Source organism: Mixia osmundae (genome assembly GCF_000708205.1).
Source record: "Mixia osmundae IAM 14324 unplaced genomic scaffold scaffold_1, whole genome shotgun sequence".
In the NCBI taxonomy this organism is placed as follows: domain Eukaryota; kingdom Fungi; phylum Basidiomycota; class Mixiomycetes; order Mixiales; family Mixiaceae; genus Mixia; species Mixia osmundae.
In genome coordinates, this window is record NW_014575563.1 from 1,583,564 (window position 1) to 1,597,853 (window position 14,290).

A 14,290-nucleotide genomic window follows, 5' to 3' on the forward strand; every position below is an offset into this window, starting at 1 on the left:
AGTGGGGAGAACGCGGTCGCGGCCGAGTGGCGAAGATGCCCTCGTCGCCTTCGACAATCGGCAATCTGCCAACGATAATGGGGTCTTACTCAGGTGATCTCTCCTGCTTCTGCGCTCACGTACTGTCAGCTGATCGAGAGACTAGAGCTATGCCCGCCATATGCGCCCTTTATGGGCTTTGCCGGCGTAGCGAGCTCAGTAAGTGCTCGTGCCTCGATCAGCATTCCTGAGCTCAAAGCAGTCGTGTGCAGATGATCTTTAGCAGTGCGCCCGTCACAAGAGCTCTCTACCTATCATCCCTGACGGTTCCATGCTCGCAGCGGTCGGTGCGGCCTATGGCACCTCAAAAGCAGGCATTGGCATCACGTCTGTCTCTGTATGTTACAACGCAGCGCTGTCCTGACACGCATCCGGGACACAGCGGCTTGGGAACTCAACGGCCAGACCTAGTGATGAAGGTGAATACGCTTTCGCGTCATGTTTGTCTGCGCTGATGAGTGCACAGTCTTTGATTCCTGTCGTGTAAGTAACACGCTCTGTGCTCGATAGCGCGCCTCAGACGGCCGCGCAGCATGGCCGGTATCATCGCCGTGTACGGCCTCGTCGTCTCCGTCCTGATCGTTGGAGGCCGTAAGTGCATGCGCGTCTTCCATCAAGCCGCCCTTGCTCATCCGCGCCACAGTCAATCCTGGCGAGCCGTACTCTCTGTTTGCGTGCGTCCGAGGAGAGGCATCAGATTGGGCAGTGCAAGCTGACGCTAGTGTTCAGCGGCTTCATACATCTTGCCGCCGGCCTGTCTTGCGGTCTAACAGGACTAGCGGCAGGACACGCGATCGGTATCATTGGCGACGCCGTCTGTCTCTTGCTTGTCAAGCGCTAGAATGAGCTGACACTGAAGCAGTGTGCGAGAGCGTATATGTTCCAGCCGAGGATTTTCGTATCGATGGTGCTCATGCTGATCTTTGGAGAAGTCATCGGGCTATACGGGCATGTCGAGGCGATCCTGCGATCGCTCCAAGCTAATGTTTTGTGACAGGCTCATCGTTGCCCTCATCCTCAACACAAGAGCGACATCGACGAATTGCTAGCTTGGTGCCATTGTAACACTGTGTATCAGCATGCAAAATCATTTTCGTTCGCTGCGCTAAGTTTCCAGCCGTCGCGTCGCGCCCGATTGACCACTCCCTGTTGCCCTCACTACCATGCGAGCTCTCTGCAACCTCGCGGCTTTCGCCTTGTTCCTGTCGTGCCGAGCTATTCCGACTGCAACGCCTGCAGAAGCGGCACGGGCTGTTTACTGCCTGTTGCAGATCAACCCGACTCTCAGCTCGGACACCTCTCGCAACCAAGTTATTGCCTTTTCATGGAGCCACTGGACAGAGGCACGATAATCACATCAGCTCATGCTTCGCTAAATATAGCGCAGGAGGCGAACTGGTATACTCAAGCAAGTCTGACAGCTTTTGACTACGAGAATGTCGATGTCCAACATGACATCGCAACCAGGAGCATCTACGGCAAGCCATCTCATGTTCGTCGAGTATCCGCTTGATGTTGGCACACAGCATCGACGCCGAGTGGATCATTGAATCTCAACGTCACGGTGTATCCCCAAAACAATGCGGACATTGCTTTCGAGAGCCTGGCCATCGAAGGTGTCGTCACTTGCGAGTCGACCACGGTCGAGATCGCATCAAACGATATCGAAGCCTAGTATGTGCGCTTGTACAGGCATACACGTACACTGACGATGAAGCAGTGGCGCTGCCTGTCATGCGACCAATGCTTATCAAGCGACGAGCTTTCCCCTCTGTCATCAGGACGCCATCCGATGCTAGCTCGGCCGTCGTACCACAGTAGCAGAGGCAATGCAGCGCATCATACCTTCATCCGTGAAACTCTCACGTGAAGCTGTACTCTGCGAACACTTTTGCCCATTCGCTTTTCGGTATGAGCGAGAGCAGTAGCAAGGCGGCTCATTGCTTCTCACTTCGCGCGTGCAGCTTCACTGCTCGGCCTGGGCGCATGCTACGACAGAACACAGAGCAAGCGTTGTCTGACCATTGCGACATGTCGCAGCGTATTGAGGCTGTGGTCATTTGTTTTCTCCGCTTCACCTGCGTCTCGACACGAACCTGACAAAATGAAGCTCTCTGGGACCTTGATCTCCTTCATTACGCTTGCCGGCTCTTCCGCTGCTCAGGCCCAGGTCGCAGCTAACAATCCCAATGTTGCATGCATTCTCAACATTCAGGGAGCGATCTTTTATTTTGGGATGCTTATGTGGTCCGACGTAAGCTCTGCGTTTTATTCGACCTTGCACTCTGACTTGCGTACAGATGACACATTGGTATACTAAAGGCATTGTCCGCTCGGATGCAGTGCCTGTGGCCACAAGCTACGACGCCAACACGCGCACGATTAGCGGTAATTCAAGCCTTCCTTCAACGTAACGTGTCTGATAGCAAGCAGGGATCTCTGCCGATGGCTCGACTGATTTACGAATCTCAGTCTGGCCTTCTGCAAACGGAGACGGTAGCTTGGCCGCTTTTCTAGTTGATGGAAATCTTCATTACAACGGGGTGACCACTCGCATCGCTACAAACGATTACAATGCGTAGTCAGTCCTACCATGCATGAGGAGCGCTACTGACTGTGCTATCGCCAGTGGTTCAGCTTGTCAATACTACACCGGCGCGGAAGTGATCAATTTCAACCTTTGCCACAAGGGCGCGCCACGATGCTGAAAAGGAGCTTGCGCGCTCCTCGATGCAATCTGCTACACTCCGTGTCACGCTCCTTGGGTCGCTGCGTTGTATCGTTGCATCCCCTCTGCTTCCGTCAAGCGCACCGACTCGCGAATCTCTGCCTCTTCTTCGCTTCCGACGTTTTCATCATGAAGCTGATCGGCGCACTTGCTGGCTTGCTCTCGCTCGGCGCCTTTGCATATGGCCAGCTTTCATACAGTAACGCAAGGGTCAATTGCATTTTGCAGATCAACCCAACCGGCACCCCGGACACCTCGCACAACCAGATCTTCGCTTTTGGCTGGAAGTACTGGGACGAGGCGAGTCTTATCTTCCTCCTTCGTGCACCGAGCTCAGGCTCCGGCAGTCGACGAACGCTTACAGTCTTGGTACATTCTCAACGTTGGCCTACCCCTCTGTGGCAGTTGGATACGATGCCGATCAGCATTCCATTCAAGGTCAGCCCGGGAGTCTTTGCCATCATCGCACTCTGATCGTCAATGTAGCCACGAGCGGAAACCAGATGTCATTGAACATCGTCATGGTTCCGCTTGACGATGGCACGTTCTCCAGCTTCACCGCCAGCGGCTTCGTCACCTACAACAACAAGGTGGTGACCATCAAGCCTACAGACATCGATTATTAGTGAGCCTCGTGCAGTCAGATGTGTCTTATTGCTGACAGACTGGCAGCGGTGCCGCATGTACCATGAAAACCAACGGAGGCTCCTACAACTTCAATCTGTGCCATACGGGCGCGGCACGATGCTAAAGTCAAGATGATCGACAGCGCTGCTTGCAATGCATGCTAATGCATGGCGCGCGCGATGCCGTGAAGGAGCCGTGAAGGAGGTTGCGGTCGCGCGTCGTTTGGGGCAATCTAGTTGCATCCCCGTGTTTCGCTCCTTGTCCGTCGCATCGCCTCGTTGCCGGATCCCTATTCTTCTTCAACTGGGATTCCCATTCATTCGCCTACGCTGCATCAACATGAAGCCAATCAGCCTCGTTGGCTTACTTTGGCTCGGAGCTCTCGCATATGGCCAGGCAGTATTGAGTAGTGCAATAGTCAACTGCATCCTGCAGATCAATCCTACCGGCACCTCACAAACATCGCACAACCAAGTCTTCAGCTTTGGCTGGCAACACTGGCAAGCCGTGAGGCTTGCCTCAATCTGCGTAACATGGACTCACGCTTTGACAGTCGACCAGCTTCTATAGTCTTGCTTTCTTCTCGACTTCGGCCTACTCCCCCGTCGTAGCAGGATACGACGCGACTCGCCGTCTCATTCATGGTGAGCTTTTTCGATTCCAGCGATGACGTCGGCTGAGTATGATGCAGCCACGAGCGGGAACGAGATGTCATTGACCATCGTCGTCGTGCCAGCCAAAGATGGGACATTCTCCAGCTTCACCGCCGGTGGTTTCGTTACCTACAATAACCAGGTCATCTACATCAATCCTACAGATATCAATGCTTAGTAAGCTTCGCCTGCTCAGACATTGTCTTGTTGATGACAATTGGGCAGCGGTGCCTCGTGTACTATTACTGCCGACGGAAGCGCGCGCAACTTCAATCTGTGTCACACGGGTGCACCTCGTTGCTAGTCTCGGATCCTGTCCACAGCGCTGCTTGCAATGCATGCTACAGGACCAGCAGAGCTGCCCCTAATGCGCACAGTATCGCGGTGGCGGGTACTAACAGCGTGGCAGCGCCAGAGCTAGGAGACTGTGTCGGCGTGCTTGTACTGCTGGTCGGCGCGGGGCCAAACGATGCGCTCGAGAACGGGTCGGTTGACGAGTCATTCGAGTTGGCTGAGGGTGCGGTCAGGTATGCTAGGAGATAGGTGGGCACAGTCTGCGCGTTGCCTTGTAGGGTTGCATTTAGAGCTGTGGCGATACTACTCGTCGTACCATTGAGCATCGATGCATTGAAGTAGTAGGCGTCCTCTTGGACGTTTCTGCGCATTCGCATGAGCTCGCGAATCTGATCAAAGCGGCGAACTCACTGAAAGGTCATCTGGAGCGTCTTTGAATTTTGCAGATTCCGTGCTGTGAGGATGGTCAAGGGTGACTGGGTATCTTGTATCGTACATGTGCCATTGAGTGTGCTGTAGAGGATGATAGCTTGGGCGCCAGCTTGATATGCCAGGTCGAAGACTGACGCGTTGGAGGTGACATAGGATATATTACTTTGTGAGAGTGATGCGTTTGCATTGATTTCCGTGAGATTATACGGATCGCATGAGATGAGTGCGATCCATGGCGCAGAGGTCGTGTTCGTGCCCGAGGTGGTGTTAGTCGCGTTGCTCACTGGACTCGGCACGAGATCGCTAAAGTGTGTAAGGACGCCCTGTGAGCGATGACGTGAGCAAAGAGGTCTCTCTACGATCAGGCAGATGACAAACTGCATATTGCAAAGCTAAGCTGCCATTGTTCGCACGCATGCCGTCCGAGCCCACGAGCGTCACGTTGTCTGCCAATGGAACCGAATTCGCGCTTGCTTGTCTGAGCATGGCAACAGATGTCGTCAAGAGGCCATCTTGCCAGTATATCGCTGTGGTCCAGTCCGTGCTCGCATTGAGTGGCAGGCTTGCGTTGCTGGCTGTGGCTGGCACGACTGCCAAGACGGCGCGCAATGACACAGTCGCTATCAATGCTTGCAGCACTGCACGGCTCATCCTACGCTGACTCGCCTGATGACGAGAGCCGACGAGATGGACTTGAAGATGATCCGGAGCCGACTATGTCGTGCAAAGGATCGATGTCGAGTGCGGAGAGATGTCGTCGTCGTGGTTGTCGTGACGCGACGACAGAACCAAGACGAACGAGGCTTGCCGTCTCTGCGTGTGAGGCGATGCATGCCAGTTGACACAGCAAGCCATGGAGGATGATCCAGACTGGTCGGACCATCAGGCAAGAGCGGAACCGCCCGACTTTGGCCCGGCATCACGTCTACGCTCGCCTTATGATACCCTCAACGGCTCAGCGAGTTTGTCTACCGAGACCCTCAACAGCTACAGGAGACCCAACGGCAAGGGTCGCTTGCCGTCTTCTTGCGACTTTGGCGCACGCAAACGAAGCTCGGCTGCCCGCATCTTTACGCCTCAGCAGGACAATCTCGATGCAGATGGAGCCAGACGGTTCGAGGATTTTGCTACTATAGGTTCGTGTCAGGCCCTGTTCAGCAGGCAGCAGTCACGCTCAACCGGGTACATGGCCAGACTGGGTTCAGGATACCCTGTTCGAACGGAACAGACGGATTCGAGAGGCTCAGACGGGCGCGTCTGACGATGTGCGTTCCTGGATCTCAGCCTCACTCGAAGCCGGGCAGTCCTGGTTCGTCATCAGTATCGTCGGCACGTCTGTATCCCACCATGTCCAACAATGCTGATGCGATGTGTCTGATCAGGCGCGCTGATTGGCGTCAATGCGGCATTGATTTCGATCGTCACAGTCTGGCTATCGGACGTGAGGACCGGTCACTGCACTTCAGGCTGGTGGCTCTCGCGAGAATTCTGCTGTTGGGAGATTGACGACGGTGATGGAGACTGTCAAGACTGGATCAGATGGTCTTCCTGGTCGCCGCTACGCTACTTGGCTTATGTCTTCTTCAGCGTCGTCTTTGCTGCTTCTTGCGCGTTCACTGTCAAGTCGTTCGCACCCTATGCCGCTGGGTCAGGCATCAGCGAAATCAAGTGCATCTTAGCAGGCTTCATCATCCGTGGCTTTCTTGGCATGTGGACGCTTGCCATCAAATCAATCACTTTGGTCAGTCGCCATCCTTGTCGAGCGAGCGTCCCTGACTCGCTTCACAGCCATTGGCCATCGCCTCGGGCCTATCTGTCGGCAAGGAAGGGCCTTCCGTGCACATGGCAGCCTGCATTGGTCATGTCGTTGCGCGATGCTTCACCCGCTTCTCGCGGTCGCAAGGTCAGCCCTTTGCATCAACCTAGAGACCGAGCTCACCTCTGTGCAGCCAAAATGCGCGAGATCGTCACGGCTGCGTCAGCAACGGGCGTAGCAGTCGCTTTCGGCTCGCCCATCGGGGGCGTACTCTTTGCACTCGAAGAGATGACAATCAACTTTCCGCTCAAGACGATGGTCCGAACATTCTTCTGCGCGCTCGTCGCTACTGTTACCTTATCCGCTATCAATCCTTTCCGGACGGGAAAGCTCGTACTCTTTCAAGTCAGCTACGACCGCGACTGGCATTTCTTCGAGGTCATCTTCTTTGCCATCATCGGGATCTTTGGCGTGAGTACGCTCGTGATGCCAGGCACGCTTCACTAATACATCGATGCTAAGGGTCTGTACGGCGCATTCGTCATCAAGTACAACCTGCAAGTACAGTCTTTCCGACGGAAGCATCTGGCAAACTATGCGATCACCGAGGTTATCCTCCTGGCTCTGATCACTGCGATGATTGGCTACTTCAACACGTACATGCGCATCGATATGACCGAAAGCCTCGAAGTCCTCTTTAGGGAATGCTCAAACGGTGGCGATTACGATGCGCTGTGCCAGTAAGATCCGTGCCTTTCCCCCAAAACATCCATTGATAGCTTTGCAGAACTTGGGCACAATGGCGCAACGTCAACTCGCTCCTGCTTGCGACAGTACTGCGTACGATACTAGTCATCATCTCATACGGATGCAAAGTACCGGCCGGTATCTTTGTGCCCAGCATGGCCGTCGGCGCCACGTTTGGCAGAATGGTCGGTATACTCGTCAAAGCACTCTACCTCGCCTTTCCACACTCGAGCTTCTTCTCTGCCTGCGAGCCGGAGAAACCTTGCATCACACCTGGCACATACGCTTTGCTTGGCGCGGCAGCTGCGCTGGGAGGCATCATGCGGATCACAGTCACCGTCGTCGTCATCATGTTCGAGCTCACTGGCGCACTCACCTATATCTTGCCGACGATGATCACACTCATGGTTACTAAAGCCGTCGGTGACTGTTTTGGCAAGAATGGTATCGCCGATCAGATGATCACATTCAATGGCTACCCTTTTCTGGATAAGGAGGAGCACACCTTCAACACGTCTGTGTCTCACTTGATGAAGCATGATCTCGTGAGCATCTGCGCAGAAGGCACAAAGCTAGACGAGGTCGAAGCGAGGTTGCGGGCTTCAAGCTTCCAAGGCTTCCCCATTGTCAGATCTCGAACCGATGCGACCCTACTCGGCTACATTGCCAGGATCGATCTGGAGTATGCCGTCAGAGAGGCTCATGCAAGCGCCATACTGTCGCCAGACGCGATATGCGTCTTTGTGAGGGAGACCTACCATTCGCCATCTCAGAGCGAAGATGAAGAAGACTACCTTGATCTACGATCGTGGGTCAACGAGACCCCGCTGTGCGTCAATCCACGACAACCAATGGAGACCGTGATGGATCTTTTCAAGAAGCTCGGGCCAAGGATCATCCTCGTCGAGCAATACGGCAAGCTCGTTGGACTCATCACGATCAAAGATATCCTACGGCATATCCTGGACGAAGACAAGCGCGCGCACAACAGAGAAGATGAGCCGACGTTCGAAGATACCCTCGAGGAAGCCGGAGATTGGCTTCGCAAGCGTCTCTCGCGTCTGCTGCTGCGACTGACAGGCCGGACGCTCATTCCATACCATCGTAACGACTCGCTGCCGGACACATTGTTCGATCGAGGGCAGCGTGAATCGACCGAGTCTGACGGTATACCTCTAGATGAACGAACATGACAAGTGTTGCTTGTATTTGCACAACAGCAGTAATTGACTACAAAGGAAGCATTGATTATTCAAGTCGCATGTGGACGAGCTTATCGCCGGCATTGCCAAGCTTGTTTGACCGCTCTTCATCACGATCGCTGGCAAGCTTTCCGTGTAGCATACTGAGGGCAGATGGGCGTCCGGCTGATGAAGACAAGCTCGAGGCCGTGCCCGGAGAAGTAGCACGGCTGCGCGAGCTTTGCAAAGACTGCAAGTAGCTCGTCGCGTTGCTCGGGCTTACCGGAATCGTGATGGGTAGAGTTGGATTGGCAAGCATGCCAAGGCTCGGCAGGGCAGGCAGAGGTGAGATAGCAGTCGAGTAAGTGAGAACGGGCGACGCTAGCGGTCCTGGACTGATTGAAGTTGTGGGCGAGACAGCACGGCGCTTGAAGGCCATAGTGGAGTACGGCTCAAACCGCTCGCTATCGGTGACCTTCCGCTTGCCTGGTCTGCCCGCGCTAACGGGCGTACTCAGCGCGGATGCCATCTCCTCCGGATCTCGAGAAGTGCTGGTCCGTGATGTCTGATCGCGGAAACCCATCCACTTTGCAGTGGCTCGCCGGGCAGCAGCGGCCGCTTCATCTTCGGCCTTGTAGCGATCCAGGCTGAGATCGAAGGGCGGCACACTTTGTGAGCGTGTGGAAGGTTCGTCAGAGCCCATATCGACCGTACCAGTTTCACTAGCACTGCTGTCCTCGTCATCGTCCCGTTCTGCGTCGTCGTCGGCCGACTCTGGGAACCGGTTGTGCGTGTGAGAGACAGAGGAGCTAGATCTGGGACCACGCATATGGCGAGGCGTCAGATGGGATGCTGCCGACTTTTGCAATCGATGGAGGGCAGCTTCGGACGCAATCTCTTCGTCATCGGGTCGCCCTTGCTCTCCCCGCATCTGCGCCATCACTCTCATGTGTGACTTAGCTTTCGGCTGCCCCTTGATGGTATGAGCTCGTCTTCAATGGGCCGAAGACTTGACTTACGATCAGATTTGAGCGTCTGACGACACGACGTGCGGGAACAGCGTCATCAGGACTGCGGAATCCAGCATCCGCATGATCGGGTGTAGACGGCGGGTTATCGTGCATGAACGCAATAGAAGAGTCTAAGCTCTTGCCGAGCTCAGATTGAGTGTGTATGCTGTTCGATATTTGCCTCGGTTCCGTCGGAGTGACAGGCGGCGCATCTGCGTTGAGACTGTTCATATCGTCCAGAGATTGGCCGTCTAGAGCGAGACGGCCCGGCGGTGGTTGAAGCGCAAATGGCAGCCGTGGAGCGCTCAAGGGCGGCGAGGCTTGCATGCCGCCTCCAGGAGAATCGCTTTCGGCGCGGCTGATGGGTGGAAGCAGAGCGTTTGAAGCTGGCGGCGGATTGAGCGGATTGAACGTACGTTTGTCCTCGGTGCACAGCATGAGAGGTGGTACGGTCGAGCTCGACAATCTCCGCTCCAGTCCGCTGAACAGAATCGGGCCCGTCATCTCTTTGCTCGAGAAGGAGGAGCTCGAGGACGAGGCGGACGAATGACGCAGTCTGTGAGGATGCGACGGTGTCGAGAAAGGTGTTATGCCATTGGCAGGCTGCATGGGACCGAGCAAAACCTCCTTGAGCTCGTCCGAGTCTCCCTGCTCGCGTTCTTCGTCCTCTGAGAGCAGCATATCTGCATCTTCTTCCTCGAGCGGCTGACTCTGTGAAGCAGCCATCGCGCTTGCCGTCACTTCACTGGCCAGCGCGCTGTGCTTCCTCGGTGCGACGGTGTGGAATGACCGCCGACTCGCGATCGGATAGTCACTCCATAGCGACTGATTGGAGCTATCCGCAGAGGACAAGCCACCGAACGGAGCATAGCTGTGTCCCAGTGCGGGCGAAGTCGTAGGGGAGGATGTAGACGAGGCTGTGGTGCTGTTCGCAGATGAGGTAGGTAGCCCAAAGGCGTCCAGGCTTGTCGGAAAGGCGGACGTGCTGGTCGTTTGTATGGCGGCCCTGACCGCTCCGGGCGACTTATCCGCCCCTTCTGCGCTCATAGAAGCCGTCAATGCATGCCGAACCTGCCGTTCATGTGACTTTGATGAGAGGACACGTTGATAGCAAAAATTGGAGTCACTCTCGAAATTGGGCTGTCACCTCTTATCGACATGGCCAGCACCTCAAGCGACCCACATCCCCACACAAAGAGCGGACAGCCTATCTGGCTCCGCGCAGAAGATAAGCCATTCGAAGCGCGAGCTGCCCTCACGCCTACGACTGCCAAACAGCTGCTTGATCAAGGATGGGATGTCACCGTCGAGCGCGACCCTCAGCGCATCTTTGAGGACAAGGAGTACGAAGAGTCAGTGAAGGGCGAGCGTCGGTATTGCACGAGCTGAGTCTGGGAGTCTCTTGACAGTGTCGGCTGTACCATCGTGCCTCATTCGTCCTGGACGACCGCTCCTCATTCGGTACCTATCCTCGGCCTCAAAGAGCTACCCGTCACGACAGATCCCCTGCCGCACACTCACGTTCAGTTCGCTCACTGCTACAAGCAACAAGCAGGCTGGCGCGATGTCCTTGCACGCTTCAGAGCAGGCGGCGGCACTCTGCTTGATCTCGAATTCTTGCAAGACGAAAGGGGTCGACGCGTTGCTGCGTTTGGCTACCATGCCGGCTTCGCTGGAGCTGCCGTAGGATGTCTTGCACTCTTTAGTCAGGTCGTGCAAAACGACAGATTGGGCTCGCTCAAGCCGTATCCGAACGAGCAAGAGCTCATCGATGAAGCGCGTACCAAGATTGCAGAAGTCAAGAAGTCGCTCGGCAGAGGCGTCAGAGCTCTCGTCATCGGCGCTCTCGGCCGCTGCGGCGGTGGCGCAGTCAGCTTCTTGCGCTCTGCAGGTCTCGAAGATGGCGATATCCTCAAATGGGACATGGCGGAAACGGCAAAGGGAGGACCGTTCTCTGAGATCCTCCAGGTCGACATCTTTGTCAACTGCATCTACTTGAGCTCCAAGATTCCCCATTTTGTCACGCAAGAGACGATCAGACAGGCCGGCGAGACGAGGCAAGTCAAGCTGGCCCGACTGATTCGTCAGCCCAATTGACGCGGTTTGACAGGAACCTTTCGGTCATTGTTGACGTCTCTGCGGATACGACCAATCCGAACAACCCTATACCCGTCTACGACATCAGTACGACTTTTGACAAACCTACTGTGGATGTAGCGTAAGCATCTGGCTGCTCTCCAGCGCCTCAGCTGATGCAATGGTCGACCTTTCAGATCATCGGCCGGTCCGGTTCTCACATGCTGCTCAATCGATCATCTGCCCACTTTGCTACCGAGAGAAGCATCAGAAGCCTTTTCGAAGGATCTCATGCCCTCGCTCTTGCAACTGCCGAACCGTCACACGGCGCGCGTGTGGACAGACGCAGAAAAGTTATTCCGCCAGAAGCTAGCAGAAGCAGAAGCTGCAGCGTGATAGCTACCGTGCGAGCATTCCATTGTTTTGCATAGCAATTGCAACAACATAGAGACAAGATCAATCTGATGACAATTCTATGACATGTCCTGCTTTTGCGATTTCCTTGCGAGTACCGCTCGTTTTGCGTGTTCTCGCTTGAGCCAGTGTACTGGCACTGATAGGAGGCTTGGCCGCTGTTTTCGACTGCGGTGCGAACTTGAAGACTGGTAGATCCGGAAGACTTTCGTCAGAGTCGCTTACAACTGCTACTGAGGCAGCTTTGTGCGGTGAAGTCTGTTTACTACTTTTGCGCGGTGACTTTGAAGGTGAGCCGGGCGCCACACGCATGCTATCTAGAGTGAGCGATCTCTGTCGGACTTTGATCGGCGATTTCCGCACAGGCGCACCGATGATTTCGATGTCCGAATCGGTATCTTGTTCGGCTAGTACATTCGATGCGGTAGGCTTTGCACTAGGCCGTACATTCGACGAAGACGACTCTGAGCTCGATGTCCTGTCAAGCTTGGGAGCAAAGATAGAGCCAGGCAGTGTTGTTTGCTTCATAGTCTCTTTCTTCTTTGTCTGTTTGTCCTTCTTGCTCGGTGATCGCTGAGCCTTCGTTGCCTGCGCCTCTTCGTAGGCTTCTACCAAAGCAGGGTAGCCAAGCCTGAGAGCCATTTGAGGGAGCCAGACGAGGCAGATTGCATCCGCATCGAAATCTTCGCCAGTCGCTTTACGTGTCTTGCTGGGTGAAGCTTCTGCGCCTGCCATAGCCTGCTCATAAGCTCTTGCGGCTTCGTTCTTTTCGGCTAGCTTGGCTTTACGCAAGCGATACGCGTCCAAGTTAGGGTCGGGTGTCGTCAAGTTGGCCTTTACTTGCTCCACAAAGTAAGATGGGTCTATTTCGACGCGATACTCCAAGGTGTCGTCTGTCGAGTGATGCTTGCGCGTTCTGACGATTTTGCGACACGTCTTTGAAAGCAGCCAAGAGACGGGCTTTGCTTTCTTCGGCGTGGCCAGCCCGAGCGTGTCGAGTTGTCGGGCCAGCTTGCGGGAAGGCGTCAAAGGCGTTGTGGCACTTGCTGAGGAACAGGCAGCGAGCGTTGGCAGCTCCAGCGCAGATAAGCGTAATTCGTGCATGATCAGGCCAGGGTAGACATTGCCAGAGAGGTACTTGAGGAGTTCGTGATGTGTCCATTCGAAGCCTTGCTGGCTCTCCTTTGCAACGCACAGCCGGACGATAGCTTCAATGTCTGGCGCACGAGTCCATGTAATGTCGCGTCTGAAGCTGGCGAATTCGCTGCATGCCGTCGTTGCTGGTCGAACGTAATGCATCAAGACGTCCATGCGAGGAAACGTTGGCGTGATGCTATCTGCCAGCACTTTGTAGCGTCGTCCCAGCTCACCAGATGCATTTGTTCGTAGCTCCGTTTGCAATCTTTCACGCCAGTGCTTCATACCTTCACTGAGCTCGGCAGTCTTGCTGTCCTTGATGATGCACATGAGTTCTTTTCCGTAACCGCATCGCGTGAGGCCAGCAGCCACGGTGGGACCACATTTCAGCAGGCCTGCCGTGTCATAATCGCCGCCACAGAGCAACGCGATCAGAATCATGTCATCACGATCCAGACCGGCCTTGAGAAGGACACGCTCGGCCGAATAGACTGTCACATGGTGGTCGTCGTTTCTTGTGACTTTTGTAGGTTCGTCGTCCTCAGCGTCTGGGGTGACTGATGAATGATTCGTCCTGATTTGCTTTCCCTTTGCATCCTTGCCAGACAGATTGGTACCCCAATTGCGCCAGATCAGATGAGCACCAAAGACGAATGCATCGACATCATCGGTCATGATGGCGTCGATGGTGCCCGAGCTATTAAGGTATGCGAGCTCCGCTTCTGCTTCGCCGGGCGCGACGATCCATTCGAAACCAAACGCGACGATCATCGCTTGCAAAGCTCGAGCGACGAGAGTGTTTGTTGATTGTGTACCCACTCGTTGACCTCGCTTCCATGTCGGCTTGTGAGGACCATCAAAGACGAACAAGCACTTTGCGCCGGAGCGTAGTAATCTGGCCAGTCGAAAGAAATGCATGCGTAGCTCTGGGTGTGTCCTGCCCTGGCTGAAATTGGCATGGAAGGCCCAGATTGATGCGTCGATGCCGAGCGTGAGAGCTCTGAGGTCAGTACTCTCGAAAGCCTCGAATGTCATGGCCGACCAAGCTTTGACTTGGCCCGCTGGCCGTATGAGATCCCATAGACCGGCGACGCCCTGTAGCCAAGCTTTAGCGTGAGCATAGTAGCGAGCAATGCATAGCGAGAAGTCGCCTACCATTGTGGGCAGCCGCCCGTCGTCGCCCAAGTCAGCAAAGC

General features: G+C 55.1%; 10 protein-coding genes across 10 annotated transcripts; 7 read left to right on the top strand and 3 right to left on the bottom strand.

Annotated features, from left to right (window-relative positions):
- Nucleotides 1-35: 35 nt before the first annotated feature.
- L969DRAFT_21447 (uncharacterized protein) lies at nt 36-1,033 on the top strand (the record flags this gene model as incomplete). Its single annotated transcript, XM_014714958.1, has 10 exons — nt 36-93; nt 146-198; nt 252-264; nt 321-366; nt 422-458; nt 506-522; nt 572-630; nt 683-713; nt 769-853; nt 902-1,033. 10 exons carry the CDS (start codon nt 36-38, stop codon nt 1,031-1,033), a joined length of 531 nt encoding a protein of 176 aa, XP_014570444.1.
- Nucleotides 1,034-1,202: 169 nt separating this feature from the next.
- Nucleotides 1,203-1,838, top strand: L969DRAFT_92016 (uncharacterized protein; the record flags this gene model as incomplete). Its single annotated transcript, XM_014715693.1, has 4 exons — nt 1,203-1,382; nt 1,427-1,517; nt 1,566-1,713; nt 1,760-1,838. 4 exons carry the CDS (start codon nt 1,203-1,205, stop codon nt 1,836-1,838), a joined length of 498 nt encoding a protein of 165 aa, XP_014571179.1.
- Nucleotides 1,839-2,143: 305 nt separating this feature from the next.
- L969DRAFT_92017 (uncharacterized protein) lies at nt 2,144-2,747 on the top strand (the record flags this gene model as incomplete). Its single annotated transcript, XM_014715694.1, has 4 exons — nt 2,144-2,293; nt 2,340-2,427; nt 2,473-2,620; nt 2,669-2,747. 4 exons carry the CDS (start codon nt 2,144-2,146, stop codon nt 2,745-2,747), a joined length of 465 nt encoding a protein of 154 aa, XP_014571180.1.
- Nucleotides 2,255-3,804, top strand: L969DRAFT_159496 (uncharacterized protein). Its single transcript, XM_014715695.1, has 7 exons — nt 2,255-2,293; nt 2,340-2,427; nt 2,473-2,617; nt 2,669-3,067; nt 3,115-3,205; nt 3,254-3,392; nt 3,440-3,804. The coding sequence occupies exons 4-7, from the start codon at nt 2,741-2,743 to the stop codon at nt 3,516-3,518; spliced, it is 636 nt and encodes a 211-aa protein (XP_014571181.1). The 5' UTR covers nt 2,255-2,293; nt 2,340-2,427; nt 2,473-2,617; nt 2,669-2,740; the 3' UTR covers nt 3,519-3,804.
- L969DRAFT_42973 (uncharacterized protein) lies at nt 3,734-4,351 on the top strand (the record flags this gene model as incomplete). Its single annotated transcript, XM_014715696.1, has 4 exons — nt 3,734-3,901; nt 3,948-4,038; nt 4,086-4,224; nt 4,273-4,351. 4 exons carry the CDS (start codon nt 3,734-3,736, stop codon nt 4,349-4,351), a joined length of 477 nt encoding a protein of 158 aa, XP_014571182.1.
- L969DRAFT_84460 (uncharacterized protein) lies at nt 4,187-5,537 on the bottom strand. The gene is made up of 4 exons (XM_014715697.1): nt 5,152-5,537; nt 4,753-5,096; nt 4,273-4,704; nt 4,187-4,224 (listed from the first exon to the last, which is right to left on the bottom strand). The coding sequence occupies exons 1-3, from the start codon at nt 5,422-5,424 to the stop codon at nt 4,389-4,391; spliced, it is 933 nt and encodes a 310-aa protein (XP_014571183.1). The 5' UTR covers nt 5,425-5,537; the 3' UTR covers nt 4,187-4,224; nt 4,273-4,388.
- An 89-nt stretch (nt 5,538-5,626) lies between these two features.
- L969DRAFT_92021 (uncharacterized protein) lies at nt 5,627-8,469 on the top strand (the record flags this gene model as incomplete). The annotated part of the gene is made up of 7 exons (XM_014715698.1): nt 5,627-5,909; nt 5,968-6,102; nt 6,156-6,514; nt 6,562-6,676; nt 6,723-7,000; nt 7,052-7,269; nt 7,317-8,469. 7 exons carry the CDS (start codon nt 5,627-5,629, stop codon nt 8,467-8,469), a joined length of 2,541 nt encoding a protein of 846 aa, XP_014571184.1.
- Nucleotides 8,470-8,524: 55 nt separating this feature from the next.
- On the bottom strand, nt 8,525-10,514 carry L969DRAFT_69772 (uncharacterized protein; the record flags this gene model as incomplete). The annotated part of the gene is made up of 2 exons (XM_014715699.1): nt 8,525-9,424; nt 9,477-10,514. The coding sequence occupies 2 exons, from the start codon at nt 10,512-10,514 to the stop codon at nt 8,525-8,527; spliced, it is 1,938 nt and encodes a 645-aa protein (XP_014571185.1).
- A 111-nt stretch (nt 10,515-10,625) lies between these two features.
- On the top strand, nt 10,626-11,939 carry L969DRAFT_92023 (uncharacterized protein; the record flags this gene model as incomplete). The annotated part of the gene is made up of 4 exons (XM_014715700.1): nt 10,626-10,819; nt 10,877-11,524; nt 11,578-11,685; nt 11,741-11,939. 4 exons carry the CDS (start codon nt 10,626-10,628, stop codon nt 11,937-11,939), a joined length of 1,149 nt encoding a protein of 382 aa, XP_014571186.1.
- Nucleotides 11,940-11,999: 60 nt separating this feature from the next.
- L969DRAFT_92024 (uncharacterized protein) lies at nt 12,000-14,252 on the bottom strand (the record flags this gene model as incomplete). Its single annotated transcript, XM_014715701.1, has 2 exons — nt 12,000-14,189; nt 14,250-14,252. The coding sequence occupies 2 exons, from the start codon at nt 14,250-14,252 to the stop codon at nt 12,000-12,002; spliced, it is 2,193 nt and encodes a 730-aa protein (XP_014571187.1).
- Nucleotides 14,253-14,290: the final 38 nt, after the last annotated feature.

What these genes read in the sequence shown, in the direction of transcription:
- L969DRAFT_159496 (XM_014715695.1), top strand. Translation starts at nt 2,741, where the DNA reads ATGCTGAAAAGGAGCTTGCGCGCTCCTCGATGCAATCTGCTACACTCC. An exon ending in GCTGGAAGTACTGGGACGAG is followed by an intron (nt 3,068 to 3,114) that starts GCGAGTCTTATC and finishes AGGCTCCGGCAG; the next exon opens with TCGACGAACGCTTACAGTCT. An exon ending in CCTACAGACATCGATTATTA is followed by an intron (nt 3,393 to 3,439) that starts GTGAGCCTCGTG and finishes ACAGACTGGCAG; the next exon opens with CGGTGCCGCATGTACCATGA.
- L969DRAFT_84460 (XM_014715697.1), bottom strand. Translation starts at nt 5,424, where the DNA reads ATGAGCCGTGCAGTGCTGCAAGCATTGATAGCGACTGTGTCATTGCGC. An exon ending in GCTTAGCTTTGCAATATGCA is followed by an intron (nt 5,097 to 5,151) that starts GTTTGTCATCTG and finishes CATCGCTCACAG; the next exon opens with GGCGTCCTTACACACTTTAG. An exon ending in ACGCTCCAGATGACCTTTCA is followed by an intron (nt 4,705 to 4,752) that starts GTGAGTTCGCCG and finishes GCGAATGCGCAG; the next exon opens with AAACGTCCAAGAGGACGCCT.